The sequence below is a fragment of the Trichoderma aggressivum genome (assembly GCF_033847375.1).
Source record: "Trichoderma aggressivum f. europaeum strain CBS 100526 chromosome Unknown scaffold_009, whole genome shotgun sequence".
In the NCBI taxonomy this organism is placed as follows: domain Eukaryota; kingdom Fungi; phylum Ascomycota; class Sordariomycetes; order Hypocreales; family Hypocreaceae; genus Trichoderma; species Trichoderma aggressivum.
The window spans coordinates 88,471-110,420 of record NW_026946375.1 but is presented as its reverse complement, the minus strand read 5'-3'; the positions used below and the strand labels follow the sequence as shown (position 1 = coordinate 110,420).

Below are 21,950 nucleotides of genomic sequence, written 5' to 3'. Positions count from 1 at the left end.
GTTTGAAACGAGCCTTCTGGTACCTGCAGGATTCCGTGCTCAGCAGCTTGCCAGGGCCTGTCGCAGGTGGTGAGCTTTGACTTGAGGCCATTGCTCACATCGCAGCTGAGCTCCCTTTTACGAGCTGAAATCCCAGGTCGTACGGGCGAGCTCAGCACTCCCTTTTTTTTCGCAACAGAACCTGGAGGGGAGCGAGATTAGTGGCTGGTGGTTCTTTTTTAAATTCTTTGATAAATAGCGCCCCTCTTCGTCATATGCGCATGAGTTTTGATCCTCAACTCTTCAACGCCCTTTACGTTCCCTTTTCTCTCTGATCCTCGCAGCTCCCCCTCCGCCACCAAAGCACCAGCAAGCAAACAAACAAACAAACAAACAAAAAGACAACCGGCGTGATGGCTTCGGTCTTCGAGTGGCAGCCTAACAGGTTTCTGCAGGACCAGCCGAGTCCTCAGCCCTTTGCCCTCCTGGTGCTCAACCAGCCGCTCAAGAATAGCAGCAACCTGCGCAAGCTTTGGAGACACTGTATGTCCAAATATCGCCCCTCCAGGCGCAAGAAATGAGAAGAGAAAAAATGCTTACCCTCGACACACAGCATCTCTCCGCGTAGCTGCCGACGGAGGCGCCAATCGTCTTCATGAGCTTTCTTCATTTCAGGGCAAATTTGTGAGTTGTCCCTCTATTTTCATCACGCTGTGTTTCATCATTGGTTTCCTGAGCTTGTCATTCTTGGAGAGACCATCGTCACATGATTACGAGCCGTGCCTAACAATATACCTATTTGCAGTCGAACCTTCAAGTCATCATTGGCGATCTCGATTCATTGAGACCCTCAGTCCACAACTTCTACACCTCCCAGCACACCCCCGCCCAGATCATCCATGATACCGACCAAGAAACCACCGACTTTGGCAAGGCCATCACCTGGATCCGCAAGACGCAGCCCGCCGGAACCGACATCATCGCCCTGGGTGGCATTGGCGGCCGTATTGACCAGGGCCTCAGTCAGCTTCACCACCTCTACCTCTTCCAGCCCGATGCCGCGTATGCAGATGGCCGCATCTACCTTCTCTCCGGGTCCAGCTTGACCTTTCTCCTGAAGGCTGGCACTCATCGCATCCAGGTCAAGGAGGATGGTGAGGAGGAGGTGTTTGGCAAGCACGTCGGAATCATCCCGCTCCAGGAGCCGAGCCGCATCACAACCAAGGGACTGGAGTGGGATGTCACCGACTGGGAAACGCGAATGGGCGGCAGAGTTAGCACCAGCAACCATGTTCTTCCGGAAACCAAGGTCGTCGAGGTGCAAACGACAAAGGACGTCCTCTTCACGATAGCGCTGAGCAATACCGAGGGCGAGGAGGACGGATAGAGGATGTGCTTGGGAATGATATTGCACCATCTTTTTGATAGCTTCCAAAGAAATTATGAACGGCCAGTTTTGCTTCCTGATATCCATACCCAAACGCCAGAGCGCCTCTCCACATGCCAAAGTCCCATCATCGTAAAAAGTGAAGAACAAGCCAGCAAAACAAGAAGAATATAATGACACCCGCGACAAATATCCACTTGTCCTCGCGGGCGCGGCGCTCGACCATGCGGATCGTGTCGCCGCTCACGCCCAGCGTGTTGGCAACGCCGTACAGACGCTTCTGCGTGTTCTTCAGCGTTTCGCGCTGCTGGCCCAAATCTCCCAGCACGGCCTGTCCGCGCGCGATGAAGTCGTCCAAGGCATGGTTCGTATTGCTAAAGAAGTTTTGTTCTCGGAAAGCATGGGCCTCGCGCACCTCGTCGCCAGCGCCCGTCGTCAGCGAAGTACTATTCGAGCTGGTATGTCGGGGCTGGAATGATGAATGCGTCGTCGTTCCGGCGGCATTGGCGTAAGGATTCTCCGGCGTAGCATTGTATGGTCTTCTTCCCAGCAGCTCCGACCGGTTGTGATTGTGTTGTGCCTCCTCCCTAGTCCGCCTCACCACATCGAGGCTGCCACGGAACTCTGACAGCTCATCGCGAAACTTCTTGACACGCTCATACGCCTCCTCCTGCTTCTTGGGCACAATCTCCTGGCGCGCAAGGCTGTGGTATTCGTCGAGCGACTTTGAAAAGGACGTCAGGGACACGGACACGCTTCCAATCTCGGCGGGCGTTGGGAGGTTCTTGGATTCGAGGTTGGAGAGGTCACTGCGGATGGCCTTGCTCTGCCGCAGCACTGTGTTGTATGCGACATTCTGGGGGGCGTTTATCAGTATAGTTAAAAAAAGAAATAGTCATATACTTTATCGTGAGCCTGATTTCCCACTTACCATCTTGACGAACTTGAAGACTTGTGGATGCAGGACTTACACTCTGATGCCCCCTTGAGCTATTCATCCACCAAGGCTCATAATAGGCGCCTGCTTAGTGGACACATCGCTGTAAATCTACGGAACCAGTGGTTTTTCCATGCCGTTGCGCTAGAGGCTAGAGGTACCGACGGCATGTATCTTTTTTTCTGTAGCTCTTCCTTTCGGTGGATCGAGATCGCGGCTGGTGGAGTCGGTCATCTGCATCAACACGCGGAAAAGGTCCGACTTGGCGATGTTGAATCAGACGAAAATATACATCTGTCAATACAATACAAAGCCTTGATATGACAACTGGAATAGTCCATTTACATCATGTCCAGCAGATAACAGAGCTGAGAAGCTGGTCAGCGCAGTGCCGGGCCGTCAGAATCGTGGTATGGCTTCAAGATCACAAACCAAGTATATGTAGTCATCCAAGACTCGGCTTGCATCCTCCTCGGTCGGCATCACAGTTATCTATCTCTCGGCAAGGCAAAATCGGCGTCCGATACGCGGATAGCTCCCGTCGTGCTTTGGACCACAAAAGAACCTGTAGAGAAGCGGTTTACCTACCTTTTTGAGCTATTTTGCCGATCTCGGCACCGAGCGCGGCGACATCTTCACGGCGCATTGGTGCCGAAGCCGAACCCTGACCGATAGAAATGGAGAAGCAAGTGGTTTTGGTTTCTTCCTCTGCTCTTATCCCCGACTTTGGGATTTCTTTTCCGAGTATAAGTTGCCAGCTTCCAACTGTCAACTCTTAGACCTCCGCAGGAGATGAGATCAACATCGTCAGTATAGGCGTCATGGGATCACCAGAAGATACGACAAGCGCTTCAGAGTCGGAGAAGAACCGACTCTCGGTTGAGATCGCCGACCCAGAAAAACAACCCGCGCCAGTAGAGGAAACGGTTCCCCCAAAATACTCCGTCTTCACGTTATGGCAGAAACGAATACTGGTTCTTGGGTCCGCCATGACGGCCTTCTTCTCTCCCATATCAGCTCAGATCTACTTGCCAGCATTGACACAGCTCTCGGATGAGCTTCATGTTTCAAGCGCCCAGATCAACCTCACCATTACGACTTACATGATCTTTCAGGGCATCACCCCCATGTTTCTCAGCTCTCTGGCGGACAGTGGTGGGAGGCGACCGGCATACATCGTCTGCTTTGTGATATACATTGGCGCCAACATTGGTCTTGCTCTAGCCCCCAGCTATGGTGCTATTCTCGGTCTCAGGTGTCTCCAGTCGGCAGGTTCAAGCACTACTGTAGCGCTGTGTATGGGCGTTGTGGCCGATGTTATTACATCTGCTGAGCGAGGCCAATATGTCGGCTTCACTGCTGTGCCTTCAGTCCTCGCCCCAACCCTTGGTCCCATCATCGGAGGCGCCTTGTCTCAGACGCTTGGCTGGAGGTCTATATTTTGGTTCCTGGCCATAATGGCTGGAGTGGCCGTGATCCTCATTGCCATGTTTTTGCCAGAGACATGCCGCCATATTGTCGGCGACGGCTCAATCTACCCACCGCCTCTGTACAGATCAGGATGGCAGGTCCTAACATCACATCGAAACAAGGGTCGTAAAGCTCCCCCTGCAGAAAACTCGTTCAAATTCAAGCCGCCCAACGTTTTGGGTTCTCTACTTATGCTGCTAGAGAAGGAGACCGGATTGCTCCTTGCTACCAGCAGTCTCATCTTTGCCGGGTTTTACTGTATTGCCTCCGCAATGCCCACTCTTTTCAAGAACTCGTATGGATATGACGAGATCACAGTGGGACTCATGTACTTGCCGTTGGCCTTGGGATCGATTCTCGCCGCTTCGATAGTCGGTCCTGGAATCAACTGGAACTATAAGAGACACTGCGATAAGCTCGGCATCCCTCTCGACCGCAGCCGCCAGCAGGATCTCTCCAACTTTCCCATTGAGCGTGTGCGTCTAGAGATTGGACTCCCGTTGCTTGGTGTTAGTGGTCTCGCCCTGATTGGTTGGGGGTGGGCTATGGAGTATGTCGTTCATGTTTCTGTCCCTTGCATCGTCAGCTGCCTGATAGGCATCGGCATGATTGGCTTCAACAACACGGCCAACACCTTGCTTGTCGACATTCACCCCGGAAAGGCCGGCACGGCGACCGCTGCAAACAACTTTACCCGGTGCCTGGTTGGAGCTGGAGCCAGTGCGGCCATCATTCCCCTGATAAACGCCATTGGCGTAGGCTGGAGCTTTACTATGCTCGGTTTCATTTACCTTGCTTGCGCCTTGCCAATGTTGCTCATCATGGCAAAGGGCATTGCTTGGAGGGCTGAGAAGAAGGCAAAGGAAGAACGTAAACAGAAGAAAAAGGAAGAAGCTTCTCAGTGATGCAGTGACGAAATAAAATGACGGTAGACGCTGGAGGCATTTGAGCGAGGCGCTATTTGTCGAGATACCCATTTCACATGGTTTAAAAGCATGAGAAAGTTAGACATGCTATGATTGTACCTAGCATTGCAGCGATTTAGATGGATACCTTTTAATAGAATGATATACTAGATTGATCATCAACTGTTTGCAACTCCAGTGACCATGATGAAGTAGTTACATATTTATTTACGAACCATTCTTAGAAAGGGCAATAGCTGTCCCAAATGCCGTTTACAATGGGAATTCTTTTCTGTTCTTTGAATTGTTGGCCATTTACGATACTGGTATAAGCCTGAGTTGGTATCTAGCATGATATAAAACACTCAATTCTTCATCAAGGATGTCCACATCTAAGCCCAACGCCCTGTGGTATACCTTGGTAATGCTACTGCACAAAAAAAACAAGTAAATTAAATATTGCAAACAACTGCACCTCAAATTAATATGCCCTTTGTTTTTTGAGAATCTCCATTCCAGTAAATTGTTGTGATGAGGAATGGCACCAATACCTACCCTGCAGCGAACACTGAAAATTCGATTTAGCGAATTAGCCCACAAAGATTACTAAGCGGAAAACCGGGCTTAATGATGAGGCTTTCCACAGCTTCCAAAGCTCTCAAAATGTGTTCTGCAAAAGCGACAAAATATACCACGAGCTATGGGACATATCGACTGCCTATCGTCTCGTTATTTAATCAGCTGAATGTGCTATGGGTGGGAAATGGGGTCCGAGTTGATATGGGCTTCCATCTGGGCTCTGTGCTACAGCATTGGTTTGCTGCTCTTGAGCATCTCAACCATTGTGTTGTATAGGCTGTTTCTTCACCCGCTGTCACGAATCCCTGGTCCGAGACTTGCCGCCGTTTCCAACATATGGCATGCGTATCACGCTCGAAATGGACGCATGTTTGAATTGGGCCGGACTTTGCACCGAAAATATGGCGAAATTGTGCGGGTGGGCCCCAACGAACTGTGGTTTAACAGCCCAGAAGCCTTTGACAAGATTTACAGTACGTAAAGGATGTATGGATGACGCCTCTGCTTTGACATAGAGAAGCTGATGATTCTCAAAGGTAGCACAAAGGGATTTGAAAAGACGGACTTTTATTGTATGTTGGCCTGGAGTGTCATGGTAATCGTCTGCTAATTGGTGGCTGTAGTGGCAACCAGTTTGAATACACCCAAGATCGATTGCTTCTTGCGGCCTCATTTTGTCGATAGCTTGGATCTACTTTCCGAGCGAGACATGAAGCGCTACCGCCTTCAAAGACGATTAATTGGGCGAGTTTACCAAACGGCCAATGTGGCCAAGTTCGAAGCAGCAGTCGACGAGGTCATCAAGCAGGCGATTGCTCGACTGGAAGCCCTCGATGGTGCTGAGATAGACCTGAAGGAGTGGATGCACATCATCGCCGTGGAGTGTCTTGGAGCTTCAGTCATCTCGTGGTCCCCAGGGTTGCTCAAAGCAGGAACAGACTGGGGATCCAGCGCCCACAGTTACCTTGGCTGGAGAATGAAGAGCGTCAAGGGTCTCTTCCCAACTCTGACCAAATTGACAATGCGTTCGAATCTCTTTGAGTGGATATTCAGGGATGTCTGGGACCTGAAGTATGTTGCTTCGCCCAACTTTAGATCATTCTTTCCCGTGAGTTGCCACCAGTGCGCCTTAGCCCTCAGCAGGCTCTTGCTTACCTGTAGACTTATAGGATGTGGGGAAGCGAATTTCTCGGAGAATCAAGTCTGCCTTGAAACTAAATGCTCCTAAAGATAACCGGGCAGATCTGCTGGCGGATCTCATTCAGCTTCATAAAGACAAACCAGATTTCACCGAGAGCTATCTCAGGAAAATGGCCGTGACCAATTTCGGAGCAGGACATGAGACTATGGCATCGACATTGACATCAATTTTCGCCATGGTTGGCACACATGACGGGGTGCAGAAGAGAGTGAAGGAAGAGATCCAGGACGCCATGGGTACCTCATCATACGCAGGTACAAGCCAGCTGCAGTATACGCGTGCAGCAATAAGAGAGGCTATGCGCCTCCATCCCGTCCTGAGCATGTCGCTTCCTCGCCGTGTTCCTGATATGGGCTCACGTATTCATGGCTACTTCATCCCGGGAGGCACGACAGTCGGGTGCAACCCCGTGGCGTTGCATCGAAATGCAAACGTCGTGATAGGACCAGATCCAGATGCTTACAACCCGGACCGCTGGCTTGGTGGCGAGACCTTGGACATTCGCCTCATGGACCGATATAATCTCAACTGGGGCGGCGGACCGAGGACTTGTCCCGGGAAGAACTTGGCCGAAATGGTTGTGTACAAAATCGTATCAGCCTTATTCGAACGATTCGATGTGGAGGTGGCAACACCGCCGGAAATTGGGCAGCCGTCATACTTCCTGTCAATGATGACGGGAGTAAAGGCCCGGTTCTCGCCTGTCACTCCATAGACAGCGGGGAAAGACTGTCTTTAGGAGCCAAATTATGTTGCCAATATGGAATCGTTTACGCAGGACGAAGCACTACTGTAGGTAGCAGTACACATATCTTTGGGCTGCCGGTATCAAGTCCGACAATGGCCGGATATGTGATTTCTTTTCGGGATTAAACACCAGTCAAGGCAACGGGGTCGGCTTTTCGTGCTAAAGTCCGCCGAAGATGCAGCTGAAAAGGAGTGCAGAATGTCAACCATGCTGTTTTATTTGGTGGGTGATTCAGAAAAAGGCAACTCGGCAGAGGTTGCTGCGTTGCCTAGGAATTGAAGTCAACGTCACTTGGTGTCGGATTCTGGCAATTTGCCAGACGCAATCGCCTGCAATGCCAATCCCTTTTGCAACTGTTGGCTGTTTCAAGGTCGCATTGCGCATATCGAATGACATCTCCGAGCCAAATTTCATGCTCCTTCTCGCGTTGTGCTAATGTAGCATTCCAAGACGCTAATGTTGTGAAGAAGTGGTGCCGTGCATTCATCACATCTGACCAAGACTCACCTCCAAATGCCAAGGAGTGGACTGTGGAGCCAACCGTATTGCTAACGGAGATGGGTATCGAAGAAGGGAAAGCGTATATGTTTGAGGTTTTATCAAGCTCGTGAAGTGGTTTCAAAGGCTGATCGCGGGCGTTGGTTGTTGTCTCGATCAACCAAGGTGGCTCCAAGCCACGAGCAGAGTTTTCTCTCGCAACTTTGCTGTTAGACTTTCAGCTGAGGTGTAGAGGGTGTGCTCGCGCCGGCCCTCTCACTGGCCAGATCGGAAAGATTGACAATGGGGCAAAGTTCGAATGTTCGGCGAACCGCCACCTTTCGTTGGCTTCGTCCTCGGGGACGCCTCAGAGAGGCCTCAGAGAGAAGAGACGGCGTTGCCTCGCTACCACCCAAAATTGTGTTCTAACGAAGCCAAAGATGCGCCATCCCCGCTTCTTCGTGCACCCCGGACATGCCTAGAAATGTTATCGAAGCCTTCCATTCGTGGCGTTCTTAGAGGACAACAAATGGCCGAGCGACTTGGCCGGAAGCAGCTGAGGTCTGGTCAGCCTCCCCCCCACTTAGATGCTTGAGGGCCCTTGGCGCGCCTTTTCTGTTATAACCATGTTTGGAAAGGTGGTCGACCGGGCTGATATTAACTGTTACATGCGAAGTGCTTGGAACGGGTAGCCCGTACTCGTACTGAATCAAGATGGCTTCGTATGAGACTGGAGTCAAGGCAGGCTCTGCCAAGTGATAAAGCATCCGGCTAGCACCAATGAGCAACTGACTGGCCTTGATAAGGCAGGACGATGATGCGCCCACCAGGCTGCAACAGCTGACAATGTCAGGTAACAACGACGAAATGACATGGACTCTTTTCAGGCAGTAGAGGGTGCGGCTGAACTTGTCCAAAGAGGGCCCCCTTGTCTCGATCTCAACCTGCAGAATCCCTTCAGACCCCAAATCCAACGACGTGCCATGGTTAGCCGTCTCTGGCCGCCGTGCGCTAGCCAAATAGCCTTTTTGCCCATCTTGTCGGGGCAGAAGGAGTTTGCGACGAGAATGCGGTTGATTGTATCCCGTAGCATCATGATAATGGCTGATGCTGACAGGTACTGGCTGAAGAAAACGCGACCTCTACCCCGTATGGGGTAATCTAGATTTCTTGGCTCGCCTCGATGTCAAAATCCAAGAGACTGGACGAAGCTCGGCCTCTCCCCAGATATTCCCCAATATCTTGACTAACAGATTGCTCTTCATCCCCATCACAAGATTGACACAAAGCGTGCCATTACGAGAAGCTTTGAAAACAGTGGCAAACGCCCCACAAAACCCCGTATGATTCTCGAGATAAACATGTGCAACGAGAGAGTTATCATGACTAGGTGCTCAGCGTTGTGGGCCTCGGGGCGGTTCGGTAGGGTTGCATCCATCAGATTGGAGAGTCCCAAGGGACGGCGTGCCCTTCTCCTCACTGCCAACCATCATGAGTGGTGATGCTGCAAAGAGTCGATCGCGATGGGCACAGTAGCGCTCTTAGACCAAGCACTTGGAGTATCGCCAAATGCCCTTGGCGGCGGACTTTTGCGTGAGCCACATGGACATGGCTTCCCATCGTGCATCCTTAGACTGGCCGCCACGCAGCTATTTTCGACCACACTGTTGCCCTGGCCCCCCTCAAAACGCCTTGAGATTGCCAGCATTGGTTCCCCTATCGGGCTGCACTCCGTCACGCCACCCGCTCTTGGGCTTAGACCAACGGCAAATTCCTGCTGAGGCGTTCCAGGAACAACGAGCGCAGCCCAGCACTAGCAAAGCAAAGCATGTTGGCTCAAAGTCTTTTTTGCTTCTCCTTTCCCGGCCGAATGACTCTTGGTCGGCCTTATTCGACTCTGCCGCTGATTGCGTGCTCCGGAGCCCTCCCGGAGTCGAGACCAATCCGGGGGCTGGAATGCTGATAACCTCGACTAATACGCATTACGAGTAATCCCGTCGAAGCTCGGTGTGCCATTAGTCGTTGGAATGTTTCTTAAAAGTAACCTTGGTATTTGAGCTTTTACGCTTGAAATTAGAAAGCGACGGGGGACCCTCCGGTATCTGTGGAGCGTCGCATGTCGACCCTGTCAGGAAGCAAGCTTAAAGCGAATACCGGCGATGCCATTGGCCGCGGCATCCTGACGATGGGGGACAAGGGACTTTTGCAGAGTGGCGCCCTTTGCATGAGCGAGTCGAAACCGAGAGCCGTTCGCTCACCTTGCCCGGAGCAGCCTAGGGTGACATGCTGGGCCATGCTTACGGCGAATTTCCCGTTGGTGTTTCTGCCATTGCCGGACCCGGCCGAAAGAAGGAAGAATAGAAAAAAGCATAACCAGCTTAAGGTTTTGGTTACACGGAGAAAAATCTGCAGCCTGCAACCATTCGGGTTGGGCTCAGCAAACAAGGCGTCGCATGCGTCTTGAAATCCCTCCCCGGGGGGCCACGACGCTTGCGGATGGCCTTGTCTCTCCCGGAAGACTCCTACTCGCAGGTAATCGATCTCGGCGGCATCAGCCAAGGAAACAAGATAGCGATTATTCGCCAGGCTCAATATCTGTGTCATCGCTTAGATGCCAAGCAGGCTACCTGTCGCTGCCCCGCCGCCATCACATGGCTTGTCGTGTGCTTCCCCCCAGGAGGTCCATCCATTGCTTTTCTCCTCTGTGTCGAACGAAACTGGAAACTGGTGCTAGGCAGCTAGTATGGCGCGCCAACTCGCCGGGTCGTTTTGGGACCATGAGCGAGAGGGCCCTTGCAGGCGTTGACGCTGTTCCTGCGTGATATCGTATCGTAGCAGAGATCTGGGGCTTCGGCTCGGGCAAGACGAGAGCCACAGCCTCGATCAGCCGTGGAACCAACAACGGCATGTGAGTCTAAATTAACCGAGGAGGAGGCCGTGTTGCAGGCGTCGTTACATTGTGGGGGATACAGTAACTCGTATGTACTCGTATGGGTGCAATGCAAGCATCCATGGCGGTCAGCATGCCCCAATCGAACAAGCATCAATCCGGGCAATTCGCCATGCCATGCGCTCCGCATTAGCTCGTGTAAATCCCACACCTCTTCACTATCAATCTGGCGTCTCGCCACCTCCACTTGGGGCCCTTTCTTGCCTGGTGGCCCCGGCATTGGTCCGGGATCTTTTGTTTAGTTGCCACCGGCTTCGCCTGAAGTGGTATCGCCCTCCGGCGGCTGCTAGTCTTGGCCCGAGAGGATAGTATCGACCGGAGTTGGGTCTGGTTTGGCGTTGTGCTTGTAGTACGGAGAACGACAGCAACACTAACACTAGCAACAAGGTTGACCTCGTTTTCGCCTCCACGCCAGTCGACCGAGATACGATACGGGGACCAACAAGGCCAGGTCAGCACATGGCATGGTTTGGGGTACCTGTTCCGCAGCCGGCTAAGCATCAAACGCCCCCCCAATCGACTCGGGGTTTTCTATATAAGTGAAGCCTTCGGCCTCACACTCAATGGCTTCCCTTTCCTTCTCCTTGTGCTGCGAAGCCCATCCGTCTCTTGCCCACTTCATTTGCTGGGTCGTCAATTCGAGCCACTTAGAAGCTCGCCAGGTTCCCTTCAACCTACCTTCACCATGAGCAACGCTGCCAACCTCGACGTCGATGTCATTGCCGAGGCCGACCACCGCGCGGCTGGCTTTGACGACAAGACCCCTCACGCCGTCGACATCCGAGGCGACGAGGAGTACGATGACTTCCCTACCGAGGAAGAGCTGCGCACTCTGCGCCGTGTCTCCGGAAAGATCAAGTGGAGCATGTACACCATTGCCTTTGTTGAGCTTTGCGAGCGTTTCTCCTACTACGGATCTTCCGTCCTCTACACAAACTTTGTGAACCGCCCTCTTCCCCCGGGATCAACCACTGGCTCTGCTCCTCATGGCCTCCCCGGTGCCCTGGGAATGGGCCCCAAGGCTGCTCAGGGCATCAGCTTGTTCAACCAGTTCTTCGCCTACATCATGCCTCTTGTTGGGTAAGCCTTTTTTTTTGACTCGTCTTGCTCTGCTGTGCAAATTGTTTGGGTTACTTACACTTTATACAAACAGTGCCTGGATTGCTGATGCTCGCATGGGTCGTTTCTGGACTCTTCACCTTGCCATTGGTATCTCCACCATTGCCCACGTCATTCTCGTCGCCTCTGCCGCTCCTGGTGTGATCGTGAAGAAGGACAGCGCTTTTGCCGCCTTCATCATTGGTCTCATCTGCCTCTGCGTTGGTACTGGTTTCTTCAAGGCCAACGTCTCTCCCCTGCTTGCCGATCAGAACGAAGATAGACGCATGCGCGTCGAGACCCTTGCCTCTGGCGAGAAGGTCATCATCGACCCTGCCGTCACCAACACCCGTATCTTCCTCTACTTCTACTTTGCCATCAACATCGGATCTCTTGCCGGTCAGATTGCCATGGTCTACGTCGAGAAGTACGTCGGCTTCTGGGTTGCTTTCCTCATCCCTACCGGCATGTTTCTGCTCGCCCCCGTCGTCCTGTGGAGCCAGAAGAAGAACTACCGCCTGCAGCCCCCTACCGGATCTCTGCTCCAGAAGTTCATGCAGATGTTCTTCTATGCCCGCAAGAGGTCAAAGGGCTTTTTCAAGATCGACTGGGACGTTGTTCGCCCCTCTCGCATCGCCATCTCTGACCGACCCGCGTGGATGACTTACGACGATGCCTGGGTTGACGAGGTCCGCCGTGGTCTCATGGCCTGCAAGGTCTTCCTCTTCCTGCCCGTCTTCTTCCTGGCCTACAACCAGATGACTGGTAACCTGACCATCCAGGCTGGTACCATGGAGCTGCACGGTGTCCCCAACGACATTATCCAGAACCTGAACCCCATCTCCATTGTCATCATGATCCCCCTGATCGACCACCTCCTGTACCCCGGTCTCCGCAAGATTGGCGTCGCTTTCACCCCCATCAAGCGTATGACCACTGGTTTCTTCATTGCCTCTCTTTCCATGGTTGCCTCCGCTGTCATGCAGTACTACATCTACAAGAAGAGCCCTTGCGGCGATCACGCCAACGGCACCATCATCGTCGACGGCGAGGAGGAGCTCTGCCCTCCTGCCCCCATCAATGTCTGGGCCCAGTGCTTGCCCTACATCCTGATTGGTTTCGCCGAAATCTTTGCCAACGTCACCTCCTACGAGTATGCTTACTCCAAGGCCCCCGAGAACATGAAGTCTCTCGTTATGAGTGTCAACCTGTTCATGAGCGCCGTTTCCGCCGCTATTGGCGAGGCCTTTACTCCTCTGTCCGATGATCCCCTGCTGGTCTGGAACTACACCACTGTCGCCTGCATTGCCTTTGTTGGTGGTGCTGCCTTCTGGTTCTGCTTCCGTCACCTCGACTCCGACGAGGACAAGTGGAACATGCTCAAGAAGTCCGAGTACATTGGCCAGAACCAACCTGGTCTGGGCAAGGACGCCGACGAGGAGCCTTAAGTTTCTCTCTTTTTCTTCTTTGACGTACAGATGTGTGTGATGCTTTCTAGCAGGGCTGGGATATGATACCAAAAATAAGTGTAGCAAAATATGATACCTAATATATATAATGAATCATTTCAAAAACTCTCTCCTCTCTCTCTCCACACTTGAAATTTCCTCATAAATGACTGGATTTGTTCCGTCTTTGGAAGCGAGTATTTATTAACACAAACAGCCATTTGGACTTAGCACAAGTGGGAAGGAAACAGAAGAAAATTACGGCTAAATTTACTGGTTTAGGCAGAGTTCAATTGTCATAGTCCGGGGTTGAATTTTCTGGGGCGCCGAAGCCGGATGCGGAGATTTGACGATTTTGCGCCGGGAATTCGGTACTTGATCCCGATGAATTATCGGCCTGGTAAGAACCTTGTTTATGGACATGTATTCTGGTTGCTAATGTAAAGGGACGCAGATCCCTCCCGTTTTCTCTCTCTATTTATAAGGGCTCTTTTTTTGTCAACTCATCGCTGTATTACTCTTTGTCATCGAATACATGCGTGTGTTGGACTGTGGGCTGGTTTCGTGTCGTGCGCCCAAAGAGGGAACCTTTGCTGGACTAAGTCAGAGGAGGAAAATCATACGCTGGATGAGATATGAGTTCTAGAGTGTCGTTACGAAACCGATGAGAGAACGGTTGCTCCGGATTGATAAGAGGCGGCTTAGGACAATCGACCTACAGTATGGAAGACGTGATTTATCGCTCATCACCGTCTCATGATCCACGAGAGGAGATGATATCGCAAGCATCCGTCGATAATACACCAGATCCAGCGGTTGAGTATCGACAGAATGAGAAACAGGGCCAGTGTCAGGAACAGGATCTGTACGAAGAACCCAACATCGTCCTACCCCCTACCATCAACGCTGCCTACGACTGGACCGGCCCCGATGATCCAGACAACCCTCGCAACTTCTCTGCCGCTTTGCGCATCTTCAGCACCGTTGCCATCACCATGCTGGCCATGATTGGAACCGTAGCTGGATCAATGTATGCGCCCGCACAAGACGCCGTCGCATCAGCCCTCCACTGCAGCCGCATTGTCGCTGTCCTACCCCTTTCGCTGTACAATCTGGGGCTTGCCTTTGGGCCCATGGTCGGCGCGCCACTTTCAGAGACATACGGCCGCAAATCCGTCTTCATGCTCTCGACTCCAGTCTTTGTGCTGTTCATGCTCGGATCCGGCTTCAGTCGATCAGTAGCCGGGTTGACGGCCTGCCGCTTCTTCGCCGGCGTGTTTGCCTCGCCCCTGATCAACAACGCACCGGCCACGCTGCTCGACTTTACGCCGCCGCGGTATCGGGGCGTCAGCCTGGGGGGTTACTATGCTGTGCCGTCGTTTGGTGCTGCGTTTGGGCCCTTGATTGGAGGGTTTGTCCTGCTTGTCAAGCCTTGGCAATGGACGCAGTGGATCTCCATCGTCATCACGGTTGCGTTTTACATCCCTGTGTGCTTCACTCGCGAGACGTACAAGAAGGTGATTCTCAAACGACGAGCTACACGTCTAGGATTGCGTGACTCGGCATCCCAGAGAACGTCACCGGGGCGAGCGTTTAGATACTTTTTTACGACTCTGATCCAGCGGCCCCTGCACATGTTGTTCACGGAGCCGATTGTCACACTAGTAAGCGTGTATAACGGCTTCCTGTTTGGTCTTTTGTACACCTTTGTCGTGTCTGTGCCGTGGATATTCAGGCACTATTATGGATGGCCAGCGGAGAGCGAGCCGTTGTCGTATTTGGGGTTGATGTGCGGCACGGCTCTTGCGGCGGCGCCCCTGATTCTGATTGATCTTTTCTCCTACCAAAAGCGTTTGACGGAGTGGCAGCTTCGCCATGATGACGATGAGCCACTACCCTCGGAGAATCGTCTCATGTCGGCTCTGATTGGAAGCATTATGCTGCCAATCTGTCTCTTCATTGTTGGCTGGACGGTACATTACCACGTACACTGGATTGTACCCATTGTCTTCCAAGGCCTTGTTATGTTGTCATCTCTTCTTGTCTATGCGGGCGCTAATCTCTTCATGCTGGATGCGTATGGTCCGCTCTATGGGGCGTCCGCATCAGGATCCATGATGTTCAGTCGTTATCTGCTGTCTGCCGTGTTCCCACTCTTTGCATTACAAATGTATGAGAATCTTGGCGCGGGATGGGCTACGAGCATCCTGGGCTTTGTGACATTGGTGATGGCACCTATTCCTTGGTTCTTTAGGGCGTATGGGGAGAAGTTGAGGGCGAGAAGTAAATACGAGATGAGCACATAGGAAGTTGAAGCATCTGATGATATGACGATTATATTTGGCGTTGCGATCAACGTAGACGACTCAATGTTGATATAGAAGGCGTATCAGACAGATATGTCGAGCTCCTGGTGTCAGATAGAAACACTTCCTACGCTACACATCGGAACTAGAACTCTCTACATTTCTTCAGGGGTGCTTTCTGTATATAGTAGGTGTATGTAAGAGGTCTCCATAGAGAGGATAAGGTTAAAAAACAACCCGGATTCGAAACTAAAAGTCAAATTGTTGAATGTTTTACTTAATTTCACACGTTCGTTATCAAGATTTTCTGCACTGCCTGCATGGACAAGGGCAATAATACAGATGCTCGTCACATATCATCACCTACCCCTTTCCGTTGGTACGGTGATGCGTAATTCCACAGAGGCTGAGCAGAGTCGCTTGGCGGGCGATAAGACTTTTTATACAACCCAAGTCGAGATAGCCCATGCAGATCCGTACATCAAAATTAGAGTTGCCAAGCCCGAGCCGTGTCAGATCTATATACGAGTAGGGCGTCCGTCATCTATTTTTGGGTGAAACAATGGCACAATCGCTGGACTGTAAGGCGCTTTGCGTTTCAACTAGGTATACCATTTGTCAACTTTATCTTGCAGCAAATACTAGTACAAGATTGACTCCTCGGCATATACAGCAGGGTTGTCGACTGCCAAGCCAACATGCGGTAGATACGAAATGGCTGAACGGAAATGCATCAGTTGCCGGTCCTCAGAGTCATGATATCCAATCGAATTAAGTGGGCAATGCAAAGAGGCAGTGTTTGGTCGATTGTCTCATTCTTTCTCGCACTAACTGGGAGTAAAAACCGATACCAAGAAAATGCTTGACTCAAGACCCTTGACTGCACTTACAATACCACCTCGGATTTTCTCGTTTTTACGAGCAATCTGTCTCAGCTGCAACCTTATAGCATCATGTTCTAAAGGTTACCAAGACATCGGCCCTATAAGCTGCACGACGATAGTAATTGTAATCATGAAAAGTATATACTTGCTGTGTTTGTATATTCCCGGATTATCCGTGGACTCGTACTCGAGTTTCATTACGGGTCGGCAGTTCAGTTCGAGTTCCCGGGATCCCAGCTAGTGAAATGCCAAGAGACGGCTTCCAAGTACAGACACGCACGTAGGACAAGCGGACTCTTTCTCTCTGAGTGGCTATTTCTTACGGGCCGCAAACAGTTCATTGTTTGGCATTGCCGATGCATGTGTCCTCGGCCGACCGAAAATCTGCGGGCTTCCGCTTATAACACCAGGGCTCGCCGTTTCCCCCCACTACCCCAGTGCCACGCTTTGGGAGTTTCTCTCAAGCATAATTACTAATTCCAAAATGCGTCGAAATTTTCAACTGCCAAGTTTATAATGTGGATATTTCATGTATGGCTAGATTACTACATGGATCGGCGACTTTGCGTGACACGACCCGTGTTGCGTAGACTTTGCGCTTTTACTTGCATTCTTCAAGGATATAGGGTTGAATCCAGTCAGATCTTGGCGCAGATGCCAAGTAATAGGACCACATTGAATCCAACCGTACCTGTCAAAGCAATTAGCCTCACCGCAGATGGAACTCCCTGGAGCACGCGCGGGCTCGACAACACCGAAGAACCATGATAGGGTACGGATACGTGCAGTTTGACCATTTCGCTACTCCATTTTCAACGTTAGAAATCCCTGCCGGTTCCGTGACAGGGTGGCAAAGGGGTTTGCGAATACATGTACTATCCAACTTGTTGCCGATGTAGAGAGTACGGATACCAGTTCTGCCTCGCAGATCGCACAACCCCTGAAAGTCTCCTAGCAGGCCGTTTCGCTAATGGAATTGTTACCATCTCCTAATCTACTGCCGATTAGTGAGATCGGCTTTTAAGGGCGGCGCAAGTGCCGGCGCCAGGCCCGGGTCCGCGAAGCCCCGACTTACATGGGTCACGATATTTGATACTCCAGCGGAATAGCCGATGTAGCCTGTTGCCACCAGCAAACTTATCGAAATGAGACGCTCTTGGTAGAGGGTGAACTTGATCGCGACGCCTTGGCCTCACACTTGTTGCGTCAGCTTTTTGTGCGCAGCCATACGTTTATGGGGCACTATCAAGGAGTCACCGGGGGCTTGAATTTTGTCCATGGGCCAAAGCAAACAGAGCCCGGGCTGGGGTGATTGGGAGTACTTAGATGTGAAGGTCCTCGACGTATTCGAGGCCTGGCGAACAGAAGCTTCTATTATTCTAGACATCTTTTTGGCCAGTCCTTGCAGTAGCCTCTTGATTTTTGTCTAACCCCATACCTGCACTACGCTGCCTGGCATGGCTCATATATCGCCTTCTCAAGGCTGGGACAGGTTTCCCACCCCTGACATATATGAACCTAACGGACGGGAACTTTCAAGAGAGTTTGTTCCTTCTGACAACGAAGATGTTGAGGGTGGGCGACTCGAATCCAGCGTCAGCAATCACGCGCGATCCTTCTCTGGCGATGTTACTCGAACGAGCACTCCCGTCCCCGACGACGAAGAACACTCAATTAGCGAGAAAAAGGGCCTACCTCATGCTATTGACATCTATGACCCGAACCGGCCGAAACTGCCTATTCGACAGAGACTTCAACACTTCACATGGGCCTGGTATACTTTCCCCATGAGCACTGGTGGTCTCTCCCTGCTCATATTCGCACAACCCCATCAGTTCGCTGGTCTGAAGACTGTGGGTTTGGTTGTGTACATCATCAACCTTATCATGTTTTCACTCATCACAATGACCATGACTGCTCGCTTCTTACTACACACGGGCGAGCTGGTTCGGTCGCTTACCCACCCAAGGGAAGGCTTCTTCTTCCCAACCTTCTTTCTCTCCATCGCCACAATCATTACAAGTACCCAACGATACGCCATACCGGATGATCACGTCGTACTGGAATGGGTCATACAAGCTGCGTTTTGGGTGTATGTCGCCTTGACATCGGTGCTGGCCATCGGCCAATACAGCTACGTCTTTGCGGCTCATAGCCTTAGCCTGCAGAACTTTATGCCGACCTTGATCTTGCCAATCTTCCCCATCATGCTCTCAGGAACGATTGCTTCTGTCATTGCGGCAACGCAGCCTGAAGTCGCAGCCATGCCAATTCTAGTAGCTGGGCTTACATGCCAAGGCCTTGGAATGTCAGTGGCCATACTGATGTACGCCCATATGATTGGAAGGTTGGTCCAATCTGGTCTTCCAAACCGAGAGCACCGACCCGGCCTTTTCATGTGCGTTGGTCCGCCATCTTTCACTGCCTTGGCCTTGATCGGCATGGCGAATGGTGTTCCCGACAGCGTTGAGGAGCTGGCCATCGACAAGAGCGTCATCAAGGTAGTGGCCGTTCTAGTGGCCATCTCTCTCTGGGCCCTCAGCTTTTGGTGGTTTGGCATTGCCGTCGTTGCCGTGATTTCGTCGCCCCCCAAATACTTTCACCTTGGCTGGTGGGCTATGGTGTTTCCAAACACTGGCTTTACGCTCGCGACAATCTCCATCGCCAAGGAGCTGATAAGCTCCAGCTTTCAGTGGGTTACCACAGGAATGAGTGTCTGCATGCTTGTCATATTCATCTTTGTCTTGTACAACCACGCCCGAGCAGTTGTTGTTCAAGATATCATGTACCCGGGGAGAGACGAGAATGTAGAGGACCATTGAGAAACGTCTACTGGACATGAGTCTATGAGTCAAGGATGGTAAGTGAAATAGACAAGGAAAATTTTCTTTCTATGTATTCTTCTTTGGGTGATGTTTGGATATACTTAGACCTGTAATTTTAGAATCTGCCGGTGTTGATGGTGTATGCATTATATGTTACATGTGCGTCTGAAGCTGGATATAGGATAGAAAAATGAGCCATTTTTCAAGATCACCATAAAGCACTTCATTTTCGAGTTCCCCTAATACTGTGAGGCTAAAAGAGATGTTTAACAAGGTTAGAATCACACCATCCACAACTCCATGTACTCGTTAATACCGGATTACCGGATTGGGCAATCGACGACGGTTTTATCTCCGGCCTCTTCTTTGCACCAACCACAAAACTGAATCGAAGTACAACAATGTTACCTCTGACAAAGTGCAGATCAACCGTCAGAGCGGCAAATTGATTGTCTCCATCACCGTCCAAGCTCATTGTGTATCGCGTGGTGGCCGAATGATCGCGTCATTATTGCATTACTCTATAGAGTTCAATTTCATCCGACCAAGACATATTCAGTTGGCCGCGTGGCCTAATGGCTAAGGCGCTAGATTTCGGTTACAATCACCTTCTCTAGAGATTCCAGGTTCGACTCCTGGCGTGGTCGCTTTATTTTTTTTGTCGCCGCTACTGACTGACTCGTTGATTTCTCGCAGAACTCTGCTCAAGTAAGATCTAGTGAAATACGCATGCTCAATTAATATTATCCAATCCAATGGACGAAACCTAGACGCTACTCCTCCGTGTAAAGCTATTCACAATCAAGTATCTCATTTACAACTCAACAGGATGTGATCCTAGGCTTCCGATTGTCCACTTACCAGCGCTATTCTGCGCGAACCCAAAATAGCGGCGGACATTCTCAATATCTCCCTCCCATTTTGGATCTTTATGATTATCCAAATATTGATAAATAGACTCACACATGACCTTTGTACGAGATTTAGCCCACCAAACATCCTCGGACAGAAGCCGCCAAGCAGTGGCATAAAAGCAGAGCATGATGACCAGAGCCTCGGTCTTGTTATCGGCCACGTCTTCTTCAAAATCTTTGGATGCTTTGGCGGGCCAGAAGAGAGTATATACCTGTATCTGCGGTATCAAATGGTGAATGACTCGGCCCTTGGATACGGCATCCAAGGTTCTGAGAAGCGGCGTCAGTCGATCACAGGCGTTGAAGTCTTGACCTTCTATACAGTGTCCATCATAGTTGGTCAAAGGCATAGTTCGTGCGCTGAAAAACATATCGTCGAAGACAAAAGTCTCTGCCAGTGATTCTTCAAATTGCCGGAACTGATCGATGCTGTTATACGACATGGGGGCCTTGAAGATGCCGTTGGTGTACCTCTTGTCTTCCTTCATGGTCTTCATGACCGTTTTGAGACCAGCTGCAAACTTGAGCAGTCTATCGGGCTCGCTGGTCATGTCGATCTTGTCATCTTCATATGCAAAGAACGGCATGGACCAAGCATAGTGCACGAGAAGCATGGCACACGCGATAATAATATCGTGGTTGAAACCATCTGTGCCTTGCGATAAAAGGTCTCTAAACCCGGAGAGGGTAAGATCCAGATGATACGACATTGACTTGTTATGCTCAGTGTTGTGGGGCGAAAGACTTCGCTGGTGAGCTGCCGAGATCATTAGGATGGCGTGCATGACAACTTCATTCTAGACGGCGTCAGTATTACTGAATCGTATTACTGAATCGTAACAAGGGTTGACATAGTTTAATAGCATACATTCAATGCCACAGGAAGCACCCCATCTCTCCATACTAAACTGCCAAAGGCCAAGGTTGGCGCTGTGTAGTGATCAAAATGATGCATAAGCCGTAGACTGGGTAAATCGAGACCGAGCCCGAGTGACTTGGGAACGGAGCTCGCCCCGAATCTCTGACTATGAAGTTGTTGTCGTGTAAACTTTGGCAACATGGACATGATGCTAAACTCATAATGGCAAGGTATATTCCTGGCAGCGCACCTCGCGCAGGCAGGTCGAATCTCATCACACTGCGGAATCATCAGAGGCATGTCCATCATCTCCTCAATCCATCATTGTGGAAACATTAGTTGAGATGGGAATGGATTTTTGCAGTCGTACCTTGACTCTGGAAGATTTGCACGACAAACATCCGGCGCGAGACTTTGCGTGTCGTTTCCGTTGCCGTGGTTCTCGACCGAGGTCATCCACTCGTGGAGCTGTAAGAATTTGGGTCTCACCCGTCGTGGAGAGTGCGAAAACACCAAAATTTCCGTCAGAAGGCATTGCTGTGAGGAATTGGATGAACCTGTATGGAATTGCTTCTAACAGTAGATGATTTGCGCAAAAGAAAAGGAACTTTGAGAGTTCGCCTTGAGATGTCTAAATATGCTTCGGCTCTCGCTCGCTCGCTCCTCGCATGGCGCCAAATACGGCAAAAAATGGTCAGCAGAAGGTAACTAACACAGTATTAGCGCTTTAGTACTATTCGTTTAATTGCATACAGTTACAGGCTCATATGCCAAAGATGGCGTTGTGATGCTGCAATTCATTAATATGAAACAAACTTTGGAGTAGTGGTATGAACTCGGCAAGATGAGGAAGCTCGGCGACTGAAAGCCTGTTGATGAATTCAATTGTGAGTTTGGCCTACATCTAATTCTGTTTTGCTGCGTACAGTGCACCTGTAAGTGCAGAGGTCTACCGTTGATTGGCACTACCAGCAAGCGAAGAC

The 21,950-nt window shown here is 50.9% G+C and overlaps 8 protein-coding genes across 8 annotated transcripts; 6 read left to right on the top strand and 2 right to left on the bottom strand.

The window, feature by feature from the left end:
• Positions 1-392: 392 nt before the first annotated feature.
• On the top strand, positions 393-1,366 carry Triagg1_3154 (uncharacterized protein; the record flags this gene model as incomplete). The annotated part of the gene is made up of 3 exons (XM_062897415.1): positions 393-522; positions 593-663; positions 785-1,366. The coding sequence occupies 3 exons, from the start codon at positions 393-395 to the stop codon at positions 1,364-1,366; spliced, it is 783 nt and encodes a 260-aa protein (XP_062757678.1).
• Positions 1,367-1,493: 127 nt separating this feature from the next.
• On the bottom strand, positions 1,494-2,300 carry Triagg1_3153 (uncharacterized protein; the record flags this gene model as incomplete). The annotated part of the gene is made up of 2 exons (XM_062897414.1): positions 1,494-2,222; positions 2,298-2,300. 2 exons carry the CDS (start codon positions 2,298-2,300, stop codon positions 1,494-1,496), a joined length of 732 nt encoding a protein of 243 aa, XP_062757677.1.
• An 824-nt stretch (positions 2,301-3,124) lies between these two features.
• Positions 3,125-4,678, top strand: Triagg1_3152 (uncharacterized protein; the record flags this gene model as incomplete). The annotated part of the gene is made up of 1 exon (XM_062897413.1): positions 3,125-4,678. The coding sequence occupies one exon, from the start codon at positions 3,125-3,127 to the stop codon at positions 4,676-4,678; it is 1,554 nt and encodes a 517-aa protein (XP_062757676.1).
• A 663-nt stretch (positions 4,679-5,341) lies between these two features.
• Positions 5,342-7,173, top strand: Triagg1_3151 (uncharacterized protein; the record flags this gene model as incomplete). Its single annotated transcript, XM_062897412.1, has 5 exons — positions 5,342-5,493; positions 5,534-5,730; positions 5,773-5,829; positions 5,881-6,365; positions 6,427-7,173. 5 exons carry the CDS (start codon positions 5,342-5,344, stop codon positions 7,171-7,173), a joined length of 1,638 nt encoding a protein of 545 aa, XP_062757675.1.
• Positions 7,174-11,318: 4,145 nt separating this feature from the next.
• On the top strand, positions 11,319-13,179 carry Triagg1_3150 (uncharacterized protein; the record flags this gene model as incomplete). Its single annotated transcript, XM_062897411.1, has 2 exons — positions 11,319-11,713; positions 11,787-13,179. 2 exons carry the CDS (start codon positions 11,319-11,321, stop codon positions 13,177-13,179), a joined length of 1,788 nt encoding a protein of 595 aa, XP_062757674.1.
• Positions 13,180-13,901: 722 nt separating this feature from the next.
• Triagg1_3149 (uncharacterized protein) lies at positions 13,902-15,485 on the top strand (the record flags this gene model as incomplete). The annotated part of the gene is made up of 1 exon (XM_062897410.1): positions 13,902-15,485. The coding sequence occupies one exon, from the start codon at positions 13,902-13,904 to the stop codon at positions 15,483-15,485; it is 1,584 nt and encodes a 527-aa protein (XP_062757673.1).
• Positions 15,486-17,826: 2,341 nt separating this feature from the next.
• Triagg1_3148 (uncharacterized protein) lies at positions 17,827-19,191 on the top strand (the record flags this gene model as incomplete). The annotated part of the gene is made up of 1 exon (XM_062897408.1): positions 17,827-19,191. The coding sequence occupies one exon, from the start codon at positions 17,827-17,829 to the stop codon at positions 19,189-19,191; it is 1,365 nt and encodes a 454-aa protein (XP_062757672.1).
• Positions 19,192-20,008: 817 nt separating this feature from the next.
• Positions 20,009-21,502, bottom strand: Triagg1_3147 (transcriptional regulator family: Fungal Specific TF; the record flags this gene model as incomplete). The annotated part of the gene is made up of 4 exons (XM_062897407.1): positions 20,009-20,905; positions 20,977-21,133; positions 21,218-21,246; positions 21,338-21,502. 4 exons carry the CDS (start codon positions 21,500-21,502, stop codon positions 20,009-20,011), a joined length of 1,248 nt encoding a protein of 415 aa, XP_062757671.1.
• Between the last annotated feature and the right edge of the window lie 448 nt (positions 21,503-21,950).